Here is a 17,506-nt window from a genome sequence, read left to right as displayed (position 1 = left end):
CCCCTGTTCTCCCCTGCGCCCTCTTTCTCCTCCCTGTTCAGGCAGTCTCTCTCCCTCCCCTCTCCCTGCCCAGACAGGCCCAACTCGCTCTCCTCTTCCCGCATGCCCCAAGCGGGTCTCCTTTCATTTCTATCCTTCAGTGACCGCCCCCCAATCCTCGGCGGCAAAGCCGTTGGAAGGGGCGTGGCCCCGCGAGTAACAGGTCTCCCGCCCCACACGCCGCGGGCCCGCGCGCAGACAAAGACATTCCACAGCCCCCGCCCCCTCCGCGCACTCGGCCAGAAGGGGGAGGAGACACGTGTCCCGCTAGCGCCGAGTCACGTGGAAAAGAAAACGAACGGAGCCCGCGGCCACCTGCGCACGCGCACAAGGCTTCGGCCTGGCGGGCTCGGAGGGAAAAGGCGAGCGGGGAGGCGACTTCTGCGTGCTCCGCGGAGGTGCGCAGGCGCCGTGGCCCGACTGGGGACTTTGTTCTCCGCGGAGAGACCCAAGGGCGGTGCCGGTGGCTAGCTGCGCACGCGCGCCGCCTCATTTCCGGTGGTCTCTTTCGCTGGGTCGCTCGGGTCGGCTTCGGTCGCCGTCGCTCCCGCTCTCCCACCCCCGCCAACCGCCGCTCGGGCCTTTGCCGCTGCCGCGTCGCTTCCTCGATCCCTTCGATCGCACATCCTCCCCAATGCAGCGCCGGGACGACCCCGCCGCACGCATGAGCCGGTCCTCGGGCCGCAGCGGCACCATGGACCCCTCAGGTGCCCACCCCTCAGTGCGTCAGGCACCGTCTCGGCAGCCACCCCTGCCTCACCGGTCCCGGGGTGGCGGAGGGGGGTCCCGGGGGGGCGCCCGGGCCTCGCCCGCCACGCAGCCGCCACCGCTGCTGCCTCCCTCGGCCACGGGTCCCGACGCGACAGTGGGCGGTCCAGCGCCGACCCCGCTGCTGCCCCCCTCAGCAACTGCCTCCGTCAAGATGGAGCCGGAGAACAAGTACCTTCCCGAACTCATGGCCGAGAAGGACTCGCTCGACCCGTCCTTCACTCACGCCATGCAGTTGCTGACGGCAGGTAAGCGGGCCTCTGGGGTCCCTCTGGGTCGCCCGGCCACCGGGGGCATTGGTGGCAGCGGCTTTGTTCCTCTCGCTTCCCGCCTCCTCGGGACCCAGGCTGTCGTGGACTGCCTTTCTCTCTTCCTCATCTTCAGGATCCTGGATTCAACGTTCCCATCTCGGCCCAGGGTGCGAGGGAGAATTTCTAGGCTGCAGTGGAGGCCCGAAGGGGACTTGACGATCTCTTAGCGCAAAGATCTTGATGGATAGTGCCGCGCTCCCCGCCCCCTTGCCGACCCTTCCCCCTCCCACCTCTTGCAGCTGCCCCGCGCTTCGAGTGCTCAGATTCTTCCAGAAATGAAGCTTTATCTTCCCCTTTCCCCAAAGGGAAAGCTTTTTTGATCGCAGGTGGCGGTCGGCGCCTCAACTGAGGGTGTAGGAGGTGAAGACAGCCTGAGCCGGGAGGGATCGTGGGAGAGAGGGCCGAAGTGAGATGGGGTGAGGCTGGAGTGCCCTGTCCACAGCGCCGCGGCCGCCGGGGCCGAGTTGGACTTAGCGGTAACCGGAACTTAAGTTGCTCGGAGGCAGGAGCAACCTGTGGGAATCGGAGCTTGAGGTTTTCCGAATCAGATTTCCGACTTCAGCCGATAAAATGGTCGTTGCTACAGAGCCGGACGGCTAGACCCTTTTATTTTACAACGTGCGTCTGTCATTCAAGAAGAGGGGAAATAACCCTAGAGACAGTGAAAGGGGATGATAGAGGCAAGTGAAGGATAGTTTGCGTCACATTCCTAGTATGATGGGAAAAAATTGAGAGAAGTTGCAAGATGCTTGTGTCTGAAAGGTTTGGTCTCCCCCCCTCCCTTTTTTTTTTTTTTCGCTTTAGTAGTGAAATAGGTTAGGAATAAGTTGTCTTTGTTCTGTTTTTAGACTAGCGCTCCTTTCCTGCTTAGCACTGGCCATCACCTAGTCGCTCTGATTTCTCCCTAAAGCCGTCTGTTTTGCTCTCTTCTAGTTAAAACGTTTTAATAAGTGTATCTTATGATACCTAAATTTCATTTAGCAAATAAAAATTCACGTTCAACACCGAATGAGTAGTTAGACTCTTCTGCAAGTTCCATATAATGGACAGATCCGTTATGAAAATGTCGTTTCCCTTTCTTTGTTCTCTATCTCCCACCATTGGTAAGAGGACTTTACTTTTAAACACAATAAACAAAGCCCGCGGTGGTCAAGAGTAAGAACATTTAGATAAACTACTTATATTTTCAACTCAGTGCTTTGCTGTTCTGTAACACAGTCAGATTGTTTGAAACGTTACTGTTCATTGTGTTCTTCTGGCAAGCTCTTTGAGGACAAGGAATGCTGTTTAACCTTTATGTTTTTCATATTCTCTTGCATGTAGCAAACACGAGGTGTTTGAATCTGAAAGCAAGTACATGCATATTCAGTAATGCCAGACTAAATGCTAAATAAAGGCTGAATGGGTCTTATTTTTATTTCCTCACATCTTTAATCAGTCCAGATTAAATGTGTGGGAATAAAATAACAAACTTGAGAACTTTAAGGTGTTGGCTTGGGTTTTAAATTCTAACTCTTGACTAGTTACCTGCACTTGGGAAACTTTCTAAACCTCAGTAACCTCATCTGTAAAGTGAGGTGGTGAGTGGTGAGGATTAAATGTTGTGTAAAAAGCAATAGAACGGTTCCTTTTGACCTGTAATCATTAGATAATAACTTGTCACCAGTTTTCTTCTAGTTGTAAATCTGTGGTACTGGGTAAGGTTTGAGAATTCAAGGTTTTTTTGGCCTTCCTGAGCACATCAAGTGTCCAGTGTGGTACTCATCTTTTAAAGTAAAAGATTGCTTCTCAGTATGGCCATCAAAAACTATTGATCCTTAAAAGTTACTTACAATTTTTATCCTTCTCTCACTGCTTTACTTCTGTTGCAAGAAAGTGCTCTTTCATTTTTTTAATTTGAGTTTGTAAATTTTTTTTCTTTAACCAAATTGAATTTTAATTGGAGAAATAGGATTGAGGTAATGCTGGCTCATTGAGAGAACTGACGTAGGATGTATGAATACTGAGCCATGGGTAAGTCTCAATATATGTTGGACCTGGCTTTTGAGGTACTTTTGAATGATCTGGAAAAGGGATTGTAGTAAAGTCAACCAGCTGTGAGGAAGTGAGACTGAGAGGACAATAGTAGTATTTGAGCTCGGATAAGGATTGTGTAAGATAAGTATAGCTAACACTATGGTAGATGCTGGGTACTGGTCTCAGCACTTTACATCAAATATTTAGCCTTCACGACAATACTGTGAGGAAGTTACTCTTATTATCTTCACTTTTATGTATGAGGAAACCGAGGCACACAGAGATTAATTTGCTTAAGGTAACAAAATTAGTAAACAGCTTAACTAGGATTTGAAGTTAGTCTGAGTTTGGATCCTCACACCTAACCCTTTTTGCCCTCCACCCCCAACCTCCCTCTATAGTACCTGCAACAAATAGTACTTTAAAAAGTATTTTGTGCTAAAATATTGGACAAAATATTGCAAGAAAATCTCTTTGAACATATAAAAATGCTAGCTGACAGTGCAGTTAAGATGACAAGGTAGACACAGAAGGAGGAAACCCAGAGAGCAGACCCTAGCATTCGGGACTGCAACTCCTTCAGGCACCTCTGCCCACTTCCCAAGAGGTGCTGCAAGACCCAGACCACTCTTCCTTTACCGGCCACACAGCCCTCCCTGTCCTTTTCCCAGCTTTACTTTATTTTGCACTTATCTGCATCTGATGTACCATATGTTGTAGTTAATGTGTGTGTTTGTTGGCTGCCCCTTATTTATGGCTAGAATGTCAGCTCCACCAAAGCAGGGATCTTTTGTCTGCCTTGTTCCCTGCTGTATCTTCTGTTCCTTGAAGAGTGCGGCAGAGTGGCCTCTTACTAAATATTTGATGAATGAATATTCATCTTCATTGCATGATGGAAAAATATCAACACAATTCTGAGGAATTTTGATTTTGAATATAGTCTTCTTTTTTTGTTTGTTTCTTTGAATATAGGCTATATTAGCCAAATTGGTATTCAACCATGATGATAATTAAATATGTTTGCAGACATACAAGGATCGGGGTACCCATGCTTGTTTTCTAAAACAAAAATGATTTATTACTTATGTTAAATAAACAAAGTGCTTTTATGTATATGTGTTTTTTTCTACTCTTTGCAACTGGGAAAGTAATTAATATAAGTGAGACAGGAATAAGGAAACATTTTGAATAGATTAACAATCCTCAGATAATCTTGAAAGGATACTGAGAAATTCCCAGAAGCACTCAGTGGAGAATATTTACAAACAATCTATTGAAACTTCAAAATAGTTAATTATTTTATTTACAATATACTATAGAAATACATCTAGACATTCCCATTTCATTCTACAGGGCTAGCTAAACCTATTAAAAGCAGAAAGTGGAGTTGCTGAAGAACTATAGACCAAATATGGTCAGCCCTCCATATCCACGGGTTCTCTGTATCTGTGGATTCAGCTAATGGCAAATCAAAAATATTTGGGGTGGGGGGATTCCAGAAATTTCCAAAAAGCAGAACTTGAATTAGCCTTGCACTGGCAACTATTTACATAGCATTTACATTGTATTAGCTATTATAAGTAATCCAGAGATGATTTAAAGTATACAGGAGGCTGTGCATAGGTTGTATGCAAGTGCTATGTCATTTTATATATGGATATACTCAAAGATATTTGAGTATCCTTGAATTTTGCTATGGGGGGGGATGGTCCTGGGACCAATCTTCCCTCGGGTACCGAGGGATAACTGTATAGGTATGAGTATAAATATTAGGAAAGAAAGGCAAAATTTATCATCATTTGCAACAGTGTCATTTGTTTACCTAGGAAAGTAGTGCATGGTATGGATAATTATAGGGGAAAGATGTATAAATCAGTAGATTTCTAATAGAGGAGCAGTAGCCAATTAGAAAAGAATTGACAAAATGATCTCATTTTTAGAGTATCAGAAGCTTTGGGATAGGCAATGAAATCAGTTCAAAATGTATGTGAATTAAAACACTAAAAAGGTGGGGGAGGGTATAGCTCAAGTGGTAAAGCTGATGCGTAGCATGCATGAGGTCCTAGGTTCAATCTCCAGTACTGCCTCAATCAATCAATCAGTAACGTTCCCCCACACAAAAAAAATTCCTTAAAAATGTATATGAGAAATCATAGCAAACAATGTAGAGCATATAACTTTTATAGAGAATATAATGTGTGCCATGAGGTGTGCTACTCATTAATTCCATCTTGTGGCAATTCTATAAAGCAGGAAAAATTTTTATCTTTATTACAGATGAGGAAGATTGTGATCACATACTGTCAACGTAAAATTTTACTAGAGGTGATAAAGGAAGATCTGAACAAAAAGAAAAAAATACCATGGTCTGGTGGGGGGAGGAACTAGTTTTCTAAAGATGACAACTTTTAAATTAGGATGTTGGCTTTTTGCATTTTCCCTAATTCCAACTAGATTTATTTTTTTCAACTTGACGTGTTGAATAAAAAAGTAGCTAGGAGAGTAAATGAAGGTAAATGAGAAAAAAAAATTTTGGAGACAGGATAATAATGAAAACCTGCTACATTGACAAAGATGGAGGCAAGACACTGCTTGGGATATGAATTAAAAGGAACTCTTAAAAAAGTGCTGGTATAATTGTGAATTGGTACAACTACTTTGGATAACGGTTTGGCATTTCATCTGAAGGCTGAACATTCAGATTCCTTAAAATTCAACAAGGAATATACCCAAAGAAACTTTTGCACATGAATGCCTCACTCATAAAATGGCACACTTTGTTCACAAAATGATGCAGCTTTTTTCATCATTTTTGGATACTGAGATTTTTCAAAAGGAAAGATTTATACAGCAGTGAAAATGAAAACTACAGCTACATGCCACAACATGGCGAAATCTTGGAAATCTAATGTTACGTGAAAGAGTAAGTCCTATGAGGCTACATACATCTGGTACAATACTGTTTTTATGGAACATAATACTGGCAAGATGAAGTAAAATATTGCCAGCATGCATAGGTCTCTGATAAAGCAGTTTTTACAAAATTAAATGTGTTTACCATATGACTCATCAGTTGTGCTCTTGGGCATTTATCACAGAAAAATTAAAACTTAGGTTGTCCATGAATGTTCATGGCAGCTTTATTTGTAATAGCCAAAAACTAGAAATAAATCATATGTCTCCAGTTGATGAAGAGTTCAGCTATGGTACATCCATACTATGGAATACTACTCAACAATAAAAAGTAGGGGTGGGTATAGCTCAGTGGTAGAGCGCATGCTTAGCAAGCAGGAGGTGCTGGGCTCAATCCCTAGTACCCCCATTAGAAAGAACTGCGTAGATTGTTAAAAAGGTAAACTTGATAAATGCAGCAACTTAAATGGATCTCAATAGAATTATACTGAGTGAAAAAGCTAATCTCAAAAGGTTACATCATATGTGTCCATTAATTAACATTCTTGGAAAGACAGAATAATAGAGATGGAGAACATTAGTGGTTGTCAGTGTGAGGCAGAGATGGGAAGTCATTGACTAGCTACAAAAGGGTAGCGTGAGGGATCTTTGTGGTGAACTGTCCCATATCTAGGCTTTGGTGGTGATCAGATGAATCCAATTAAATGCATAGAACTAATTACACACACAAACATGTACATGTAAAACTGGTGAAATCTGAATAATGTTGGTAGATTGTATTAATGTGAGTTTTCTGATTATGATATTGTATTATAGGTAAGTAAAATGTTTTCATGGAGAAAAATGGGTGAAGGATATATGAGATCTCATTTCTTACAACCACATGTAAGTCCACAGTTATTTCAAAATAACGTAGGGTTTTTTGGTTTCCTTTGTTTTGGTTTGGTTGTTTTTTTTTTTTTTTTTTTAAGAGAAAAAAGCCTGAAACTAAATTGTACCCTAAGAAAGAGATTTGGGAGACCATGGTCAATATGCCATAATAGGGTTTGCCACTGTCCTGGAATTCGAGCATTGAGCCCTTTAAAAAGGGGCTCTTAACTCAGGCTTTGGAGGATTTTTTTTTTTTTCTAACAATACCCACCCTTAGTGAACAATGAATGTGAAATATTGTTGTTTGTATCTTTTTATGGGGAGCTAGTCTGCAGGGGCTCATTACTTTCAACAAGATTAAGAACCTGTTGCTCTGTGCTCTTGATTTAAATAATAGATAATTTGAAAAATGAAAAGAATGGAGTGGTTTTATACAAAGTAAACTTATTGGAATTGGCTCAAAGGATTTACTAACAGATACAGGGCAGAGAATTATAAATTTGGGGTTGATAGAGTTACATGAATCATTAAGGGAAGTTGAGGGTGTTAATGGTACATTTCTTACATTCGGTAAAATTTATAGATGCCTGTTGTGTATTAGACATCATGCTACAAATGGCGAATACTTAGTTTAGTGATAGAAAGGGGCCAGAAATTGTTCCCAGTGGGGGAAGGAGTGCTGTCATTAGATGTATGAACCAAATACATTGATAGTCTGGAGAAGGGCATGACCCCTGACATTTTGAAGCATATATCATATGAATCTTGCCCTCCTAGAAACACTGTCTCTGGATGCCTTCGTCAGAAAATAATGACCATTGTCTTGCTCCTTATGCAGCCTTTATCAAATGTTCAGGTAATGAAATGCATTTATGTCTTTCTTAGTTAAGCCAGTCTAGTTGATAAAGTTTACATAAGTTTTCCAAACTTCTCTAGTATTAACATTCTTGTGTTCATTAAATCTCTTTTTTCCATTAAAATTTTTTTTCCTTTTTAAAAGTAAGAAGGAAGGCTAAATGAGGTTTAATAACTTCCCCAAGGTCACACACCAAGCATGTGGCAGAGCTGGGAATCAAACCCAGTTCTGTCTAGCCTCAAAACTCAAGATTCTTTCTTCTCAGACATACATTTAAGAAACAGTTCTCATCCTTTGGAGCTTACAGTCTGGTTTTGATAAGACCAACCAAAAAAGGAAAGATTGTTACAGTAAAAGATGGAGTAGAAGAAATCCCACAAGATTAGTTGAATTTGCTCTGACATAGAGAATAACCTGGGTTTAAATACCTACTCTGTCACTAATTTTGTAATCTTGGACAAGATTTCTTCACCTGTTAAATGAGGATAATCCTGGTTATAAAGACAGAGGGAAACAATAAATACAAAATTCCTGACACATAGAAGGCAGTAGATAAGATATGATTATTGCCAACATCTGGCTTTGAAGCAAATGGGTCACCTCTCTGCGTTGTTTACACCTTAGTTTTTGTTTGTTTGACTCCTGGGACATATAAGGTCTCCAGAGGCCCAGGCAAAGATTGTTTAAAGGAGTCAGTTTCAAAATGGTTGTCTAGAAAGTACTTCTGCCTGAGGGTAAGCCATTTTTAGGAAGCTTCTCCTTGATTTTTTTTTTTTCTCCTTCCCGTTACAGCCTGCTCGTAGCTCTCCACAAGAAATGAGGCCAAGGAGGAAAATACAAAAGTGCAAAAAGAAAAGAAAGAGCCAGCAGCTGAGCATCTTAGGTTCCCACGGCTCCCCTTTGTTGCCTTTAGCTGCATGACAGTGTCTGGTGGTATAAGCTATACTTTCCAAAACTTTACAAAATCAGCACTTTATTGTTTAAAGTCTCTGCCCCTACCCCCCACTAACCCCCTCATTGAGAGGCAATAATAAAAGCATGAGGTTTGATGTTAGAGAAAGCCTGAGTTTTAATCCTTATTCTAGTACTACTATAACAGCTTTGTGATTTAGAGATTTAATTTCTCTGAGTTTCAGTTTCCTCAGTTACAAAATGGGGATTGTACCAGATATTTCACTGAGTTACTTTTTAGTATAAATGAGGTAATATTTGTATAGGATTTGATACATCGTAGTAGGCATTGAATAAATATTTGGTCTTTCCCTTCCAAACATGGAATATGACCCTTCGTAAAGACTCAAGGTGCTTCTTACTCTTAAGCATTCTAGGCTGAACTCCCCTGATTTCTTTTATCTTTCAAATCCTGTTTTATTTAAATCATTGTTCTCTGAATTGTCTGAAAACCCTTTAATATTTTTTAATTGTGAGATAAATTGATCAAAGGGATCCTAATTAACATCTCACTAGTTCAAAATACAGCAGAAGGATCCATGTTATAGAAAGGCCTTAAATTCACAGAGCACATTATATTGATATTAAACTGTTCTACTTGGTTCCATTTTTGCAGCCCTATTTCCTATGGGAGTACAACAGCTTAGCAGACTCTTATTTTCTTGCACTGGCCAAGTAAAGTTTCTGGGAAGTGGTATAAAATACAGCTGAAGGACCTAACTAGATGGCAGCAATGAGGGCACACAGAGGGAACATACATAAAATGAAGTATGTAGTTTGCTCCATATTTTCAGAAACTCCTCAGTGAAGTTTTCAGATTAGAAATGTGGCATCTTTGTTTCTATAGAAATTTTGAGGATTGAGTACCCAGTTTTACATCTTGGAAACTCAAGAGGATGTGTGTTCAGAGATGTAGGCTCAAAACTACAAAAAGTTAATATTAGCAGTAAGTGGGAAGGAATGGAGGTCAGGATACACCACCAGTGAAACAACAAACAGGGTGTTGAATGAAGCATTTAGTCTGTTGATTGTAAGGTCAAATTTGTTTTCTATTCCAAGCAATGAAAAATAGAAGTGCAAAGAGCACTGTCTTTTATAGTTCTTATAGGAGTATACTGTAACATCTGAAATTAGGCTTGTTAATAAACAGAAGCCTTCAGTTTGAAATTCTGAACTCTGTGAAGTCCGTCAGTCTCAGTAACTTTCCTTCATCTGTGTACTTCACAGCTGGACTTAGTCTAAACAGTTACTTTTAAGAACTATTAAAGGTATAGATCTGTGGAATGTGTTTGAAGTAGTGTATCTTTATACATTGAACCAGTGGTTTTCAAAATGTGATCCCTAGACCAGCAATATCAGCATCACTAGTAACTTGTTATAAATGAAAATTCCTTAACAGAAATCCCAGATTCGGGGTGGGACCCAGCAGTCTAGTTTAGCAAGCCTTCCAGGTGATTCTTAGACACAGTGAAGTTTGAGAACCCTTGCCTTAAAATTATAGAAGATAGAAACACTGTGGAAGTATACTTTAAGGAACATTAATTTCTTTTTTTTTTTTTTATTGTTCTCAGTGGACCATATAACCTTTTAGTTGCTATTCATTGCCTCCACACTCTGCTCCCATCTCTGTTAGTACTTCTGTTATACACTTAACTATACTTCAGTGCTAACTGGAAACTATTATATAAACATAGTGAAGATCGGGACTATGTCCATCTTGTTCTGTTGTATCTCCTACACTTTACAGGACAAGGTGCCTGGCCTTTAGTAAGTCTCCCATAGTGGTTAGTGGTCATACTTTATCTGTTCCTTCATCTGCCTCTCCATAGGAAGCACTCAAACCCTTGCGATCACTAAATAAATGAAGTTCCCTAGTGATAGGAAGTCTTTTGAGGGGGGGATCTTTTTGGATGCTAAGATTCTTGCTGATGAATTTGTCTTAACTTGTGAATTGAAATTACCTTGATGCTTTTTTTTCCTTTAGGACATTGAGTGACATATATTAAACACCTTCTAAGAAATGGGCTTAAGTTAGCATGCTTGTGTATGTTATTTTATTCTGTCTTTATAGCAACCTCATGTGGATATTGCCTTCATTTTACAAATGAAGAAACCAAAATTCAGAGCAATTAAAAAATGTTTCAGAGTTCACACAACTACTGAGTGGCAGAGTTTAAAAACCAGGTCTTTCTAACTCTTAAAGGCACTGCTGTCACAAAATTATTATTATATTTTCCTTAACGGAGGCACTGGGGATTGAACACAGGACCTTGTGCATGCCAAACATGCGTTCTACCACTGAGCTATACCCTCCCACTCTAATCACAGAATTTTAATGGGATTCTCCATGGTATATTTAAATTATTGACTTTGTCTCTTTGTTAAGATATGACCTGGTACTTTTTCTTGATGCAGATTTTAATTTTTTTAGTTCATCTATCCTCTTTTCCCCATCTCACCTAAATCCATTTATTTTTAAGAACATTTGAATGTCTCTGTAGAGGCTTCAGCTGGAAGTGGAAGAGCAAAGTGCTCTTATTAGAAGCAGGCTTTGGGTTTCCTAGTCAACCTCATGTAGCTTTGGTTCTTTCATCCCATCTCCATCTGAAATTAGCACACTGATCTGAACTACTTGGTCTTGTTACACAGTCCTCCATGTTACTGCTTCAAGCAGACTCAAAATTTTGCCTTGTATTTACAAGAACAAAACTAAATTAAATCCTGTTTGTCCTATTCAGAAATTGAGAAGATTCAGAAAGGAGATTCAAAAAAGGACGATGAGGAGAATTACTTGGATTTATTTTCTCACAAGAACATGAAGCTGAAGGAGCGGGTGCTGATACCTGTCAAGCAGTATCCCAAGGTAAAGCAAAGAGTGCCTCACTTCTTTGAGTTGTGTTTGTAGTAGGAGAGTATGTAGTTTGTAGTATGGGCTATGGCGAAGACTTATGGAGATTGTGATGCATCAGAAACTTAAGCTGGTGAATCTTCTGTCCCATACTTTAGTACCTGTATCTGGCAGTTGAAACATACAAGTCCACAACTAGTAAAATAGCTGTAGCCAGAAAGGAGATATAGTCATCTTTTTATTATCAAAAAACATTTCTTTCTCAAATGTTTGTTCTGGCTCCAAGTTCAGAGAAAAAAATTGAACCTTAAAAGAGTTGCTTTCTGCCAAAAGATTAACCTGAAATCTAAATAAAGGAAATATGACATAAATCCTTGTGACACAAATAAGTTAATTTTATTTTTCACTCAAAGTTTTACTTTTAAATAAATGCTTTCTTCTGATCCTCCTTTTTTCTTTCTTTTTTTTTTTAGAAAGCAACTGGTTGTATTTAGTTTATCAAACCATTACTACCAAAGGGTACCATGTGTCTGTTCTGTTCTGAACTAACTGCCTTAAAAATGTTTATGTGTGTTAAAGTACAGACGGTTGCAGTGTGATATTATGGAAAAAGCACCAAACTACATCAGGAAACCCAAATTCAAGTCTAAGAACTGCCACTTTCCAGTTGTATAACCGTAGGCTTATCACTTATCAGTACAGCCTTAGTATATCCTCAGTAAGGTGGGAATGATAACACTCTCCCTACTGTACAGGATTATTGAAGATAAATGAGATAATGTGGAAATGTTTTACTGGAACATACATATTTAAAAATCTTTCTTTATTTTCTGTTAGTTCAATTTTGTGGGGAAGATCCTTGGACCACAAGGGAATACAATCAAAAGACTGCAAGAAGAGACTGGTGCAAAAATTTCTGTTTTGGGCAAGGGCTCAATGAGAGACAAAGCCAAGGTAAGCTCACATTAGTGAGGCAGGAAGACATCCTGATGCCTTCCAGTAGCCCAGAATCTGGTATGGATGCCTTATGGAAGCTAGCACTTACATATATATACAGAATGTGACTCCTTTAAATTTACATTGGATATAAGAGATTATAAACCAGTTAATTTACTTGTTTGGCAACCCTAGAAGAACTAGGTGTGCCCTGGTAATTGTTTTCTTTCTGACTTTGCACAGTAATGGAAATGGCACTAGCAACTTCAGCGTAAGTAAGCTGCTTATCTCTGAAAGCTTGAAAGGGAAGCTGGATGTATGAAAACTCACACAGACTAAAGGCACTAAAATGTAAATAGCACATTCTCTTTCCAGTAATGTGAAAAAGTGAGAGCAGTAGTGTTGTAAGTACAGGTGATTCTGAGGTTTAGTTGGCTGGTTTGTTGTATAGCCACTGGAATGTGAGGCCCGCTAAAAGAAAGTATTACAAAAGGAACCATGAGTAATCCTAACAACAGAACCTAATGCTTATTTTTTCCATGCCATAGCCCCACATTCTTTGTACTCTTTGTAAGTGCTAAGAAACTTCCCACCAAAACAGAATAGTCTTAGGCTTTCTAGGGTCAGCTTTTTAGATGAAACATACCTGCTACAGCCTAAAACCTTACTCTCTCAGGCCTCCTTTTATGCAGCCTACTTGATGAACATTGTTTTCTCAGACCCTCTTGTGTCCACTCACATTTCTGACTAGATGAATACAGTTAGGGCTGAAGTAGGCTGTTCTAGCTAATGAGATTTATGTGAAATTTTCTCCTCTCTATCCTGACTTCTGTCCTTCCATAGAACTTCTAGACCATGTAAGCAGATAAGAAGAGCTGATTATTAACAGCTCTACCTGGGATTTAAAAGCAAATGTTTGGCAATAAATGAATGGATGGATGAATGCTTGGCAAACAGGTGTTACGTGAATGGAGACTGGGACTGAGTTTGTCTCCTATACCTTCTTAATAAAAGCTTCAGTGAATACACCATGGATTCAAAACAAGTTAACTGTTAGCAGCAGACCAAATGCTGGTTTAGCAGTCTGTGTAAATTATCATTCTCCAGAGTTTGTTTTACTTTTTTCTTACACTTTACTTTTTTTTTTAGGTGTTGCAGTCATTTCTCGCTGTCTCTCTGGCCTAGAAGTAAAGTTGTCATTTTCTTCCTAGACTAAGTGACATGATGTTTTTGTGCATTTTTCCACAGGAGGAAGAGCTGCGCAAAGGTGGAGACCCCAAATACGCCCATTTGAATATGGATCTGCATGTCTTCATTGAAGTCTTTGGACCCCCATGTGAGGCTTATGCTCTTATGGCCCATGCTATGGAGGAAGTCAAGAAGTTTCTAGTACCGGTAAGGAAATCCATATTCTATATCTTTTGAGCAAGAGAAAACTAGAATCTTGTGCTATTGCTAAGACAGGGGTTCTTAACCAGGGTCTCTGCATAACCTGAAATTGTATACCAAATTCTGTGTTTATGTTCATTTTTTCTGAGGTTGTCCATTACTTGTACCTAGTTTTCAAAATACTGTGCCCCAAGGCCACTCTACCACTCCTTGTCTAATATGGTTTTAGTTGCGTACCGGTATCTCTTGTCAATATCTTGGGTCCACAGTGTGTCAGGCATTCTAACATCTGGTTAACAAAGATATAACAAGGTCTTCAAAAATTAAGTATTTTGGTTGTAATGTGGAACCAGGAGGTTATGATAGGAAAATGATCAAAATGGTCATAACCCCCTGCATGTAAGGGGATTATATTCTAGACTTCAGAGAGTCTAGGTGGTAACAGCAAGAAGCCTCTAACCTGCAGTGTTAATGGATTAAATTCTGAGCTGGATGCATTCAGGACTTTCTCTCCTGGAGGAGTTTACTCAAGTAGAGTTGATTTGAAAAAGGCATGATTGTCACAGACTTAACTGTTGGTGATATTAAACAGATTGGTTATATAGCTACTTTCAGAATGTAACTAAGGCCCAGGAAGAGTTGGGACAGACCAGGTTACCTGTCTTGCTTGTTACTACCTGGTCAGAGGATTCATTCTTTGACTAAGTAAAAAATGGTGAATTTTTGCTTTTCAGCAAAGCTTGGTACTTTTCAGTTAACATACCACTTACTGTTGAATATTTACTAACCAAGAATGAGTCTGGAGCCTTAGGAAACGTTCGGAATACTATTCAGCTAGGACTAAGTGAGCATCATAGTCTCATCACTGAAAGGTGATACATAGTTCTTGGTTCTCTTGTATATGTAAAATGAGGGCTTGGAACTGTGTCAGAGGATGTGAGAATTGGTAAAGCAAAAATTTATAGGCAGCGTCTACCTATAATGCTGCACTCTAAGGATTCCAACACTGTCTTAAATGTCTCAGCAGCTGCTTTGCATCTAAGTACCTCGTTGTCATTAGAATGTTCGACATGAAACAGCCCATTTAAAATATCCTAGAGGAAAACTGAAAGCTGGTAAATTTCCCTTGAGATTCTTTTTACTCTTTGAGTTGTGTATTGAAGCATCCTGAGCCATCCATTTTCTGAAGGACTGCAGGGGAATACCCATCTCCTCTTTATCATTAGTCTCAACATACCGTTCAGAAGGGGTAGTTTTACAGGCTTCCATGTAAGTGGATCTTCAAAAAAATAAGCCTGCCAGGGAGATCTGGGTTTCCTCAGTGTTGATGTGGCAATTAGAAGAATGTGAGCAACGGCCCGTCATTGGTCCCTTGATTCTCCAATTTGAGTTTCAAGCAGCAGTAATATGTAAGGTAGAAGGAGGTGAAGAGTTGAGAAGGGCATCTCTGTAGTGACTAGAATCTTCTATTCTTGAAGCTATGTACACCTGGGATATATACAAATGCGTGAAGTGTTAAGACTGAACGACTCTCATCAGGAAATATGTGGAAAGATTTGCAAATGGCATTTGACTCAATTCTTCCCTCTTGTGAAGAAAAAAGCCTATTTTTACATCCATGACCAGAGCCCTTCGTTTTCCCCCCTTAGAACCATTAACTGTACCAGAGAGGCTTTCTGGTACAGTAGGAAGAGCACTGGACTGGGAGCTTTATCTGCGTCATCTTGGACAAGTTATTATTTCACTTTTCTGAGCCTCAGGTTCCTTGTTCATCCCAAACATTTGTTAAGTATCTGGTAGGTGCCTAATCCTATGCTTGGGTCTAAAGTTACAAAAATGGCTCTTAAAGAGCTCACAATCTGGTGAGAAAGACAGGCAAACAATTCTAAAATGATGTGGTAAGTGCTTAGGTAGAGAAAATTACATGGTGCTGTGAGCAGAGGAGGGAGTTGAGGGGTCAGCATCAAGAGAAAGTTTTTTAAGAGGTGAGGTAATATTTTAGATTAAGTCTTGTTAATTAGTTAGAGTCCCTTAGGTGGACAAAAAAGGCAGTAATATAGTCTAATGACTCAAAGCCTAGATTTTGGAGACAGTTAATTCTGAATTCATGTGTAGAATCTGCCACTTACTAGCTCTATGTCCTTAGATGTCTTGCTTTATACTCCCTGAATCTGTTTTCCCAAAGACAGAATGACCTATTTCAGGATTATTTTGAAGATTAAACTGAAAACGCTATATAAAGCTTATTATATGTTATCCAGTCATAGAGCTTACTTAATGGTAGTGGCTTTTATTATTCTAGGAAGAGGAAACTATTTGCAAGAATGGATTGTGTAAGAGTAGCCATGTTTTGAACTTCATTTGTTCAGCATGGCTTCAAAGGAGGTTATACATGGAGAGAGGATGGAAATGATCTGGAAATCTAGGCAGGGACCACATCATGAGGAGCTTCATCTGAATAATGAGAGGTCTACCATCAAGACTTCCCTCAAAGAGGTGACAGGTGGGGTGCCATTTGACTTCAGAGAATGAATGACCTGAGACTGCATCTGGGCTTTCAAAGTTGTTCCTAGCACCCAAGCCTCATGTGGGCTAGATGACTTCTCAGCAAAAGATAGAGATGTTGCGCAACACTCCTCATTATCTTTTATCCGCAGGATATGATGGATGATATTTGCCAGGAACAGTTTCTAGAGCTTTCCTACTTGAATGGAGTACCAGAGCCCTCTCGCGGTCGTGGAGTGCCAGTGAGAGGCCGGGGAGCTGCACCTCCTCCTCCACCTGTTCCAAGGTATAAATAATGGAGACCACTTGAAATAGGATGTAAATTTGATTGCGAGTATCATTTCTCTCCTATTGGTGCTCTTATCTCTAGCTCAAAACGGGTCTCAGAATTTGTATGTGGTATCAAGAGGAGAGTTCTGGATCTTGGGCACTTTGGTCATAGTCAGGTGCAGCAGTCCTGAAGTTTTTGGTTTTTTACTTTTGGACAGTTAGCATTTATAAATGGTCTCTGACTTTAGAATCTTACCTTTTGTGACTGACCTTATGGACTGTTCAGACTCTCCAAGGGAGTTAATAGTGAGTCATTAACAGGTCAACCAGGGGACCTGGAGAGTCTTCTGGTATGGGTCCTTTACCCACACATACATTCTTCTGTGTTTTAATAATTGTGTGTTTAACGCATTGTAAAATCTCCTATGCAGCTCCAGAATTTGTAAATAAATCTGAACATGAAAGTAGCCTAGTTATAAAAATCTCCATTTAAAATGAACTTTCTTTTTGCAGGGGCCGTGGTGTTGGACCACCTCGGGGGGCTTTAGTGCGTGGTACACCAGTGAGAGGAGCCATCACCAGAGGTGCCACTGTGACTCGAGGAGTGCCACCCCCACCTACTGTGAGGGGTGCTCCAGCACCAAGAGCACGGACAGCAGGCATCCAGAGAATACCTTTGCCTCCACCCCCTGCACCAGAGACATATGAAGAATATGTAAGAATTTTGGACAATGTGCCATTTCCCAATACCCAGCAGGTTGCCAAAGGAAGTTGAAGGACAGGGCCTTGGCCCTTGATGTAGATGGCAGGGACTAGCTGTAAGATTTGGAATCT

General features: G+C 40.5%; 1 protein-coding gene across 2 annotated transcripts in view; it reads left to right on the top strand.

Annotated features, from left to right (window-relative positions):
- The first annotated feature begins 386 nt into the window (after positions 1 to 386).
- Positions 387 to 17,506, top strand: part of KHDRBS1 (KH RNA binding domain containing, signal transduction associated 1) — a 33,173-nt gene continuing 16,053 nt past the window's right edge. For both annotated transcript variants that reach the window (XR_012511356.1, XM_074376953.1), the window contains exons 1-6: positions 387 to 1,055; positions 11,463 to 11,587; positions 12,410 to 12,526; positions 13,757 to 13,903; positions 16,555 to 16,688; positions 17,186 to 17,387. Coding sequence is in view for 1 of the 2 variants with exons in the window: in XM_074376953.1 (XP_074233054.1) it covers positions 674 to 1,055; positions 11,463 to 11,587; positions 12,410 to 12,526; positions 13,757 to 13,903; positions 16,555 to 16,688; positions 17,186 to 17,387 (1,107 nt within the window). In the remaining variant the exon portion in view is untranslated. The remainder of the gene's footprint in view (positions 1,056 to 11,462; positions 11,588 to 12,409; positions 12,527 to 13,756; positions 13,904 to 16,554; positions 16,689 to 17,185; positions 17,388 to 17,506) is intronic.

The sequence above is a fragment of the Camelus bactrianus genome, chromosome 13 (assembly GCF_048773025.1).
Source record: "Camelus bactrianus isolate YW-2024 breed Bactrian camel chromosome 13, ASM4877302v1, whole genome shotgun sequence".
Lineage (NCBI taxonomy): Eukaryota > Metazoa > Chordata > Mammalia > Artiodactyla > Camelidae > Camelus > Camelus bactrianus.
The sequence above is the reverse complement of the archived record's forward strand: the minus strand, read 5'-3'. Positions and strand labels throughout refer to the sequence as shown.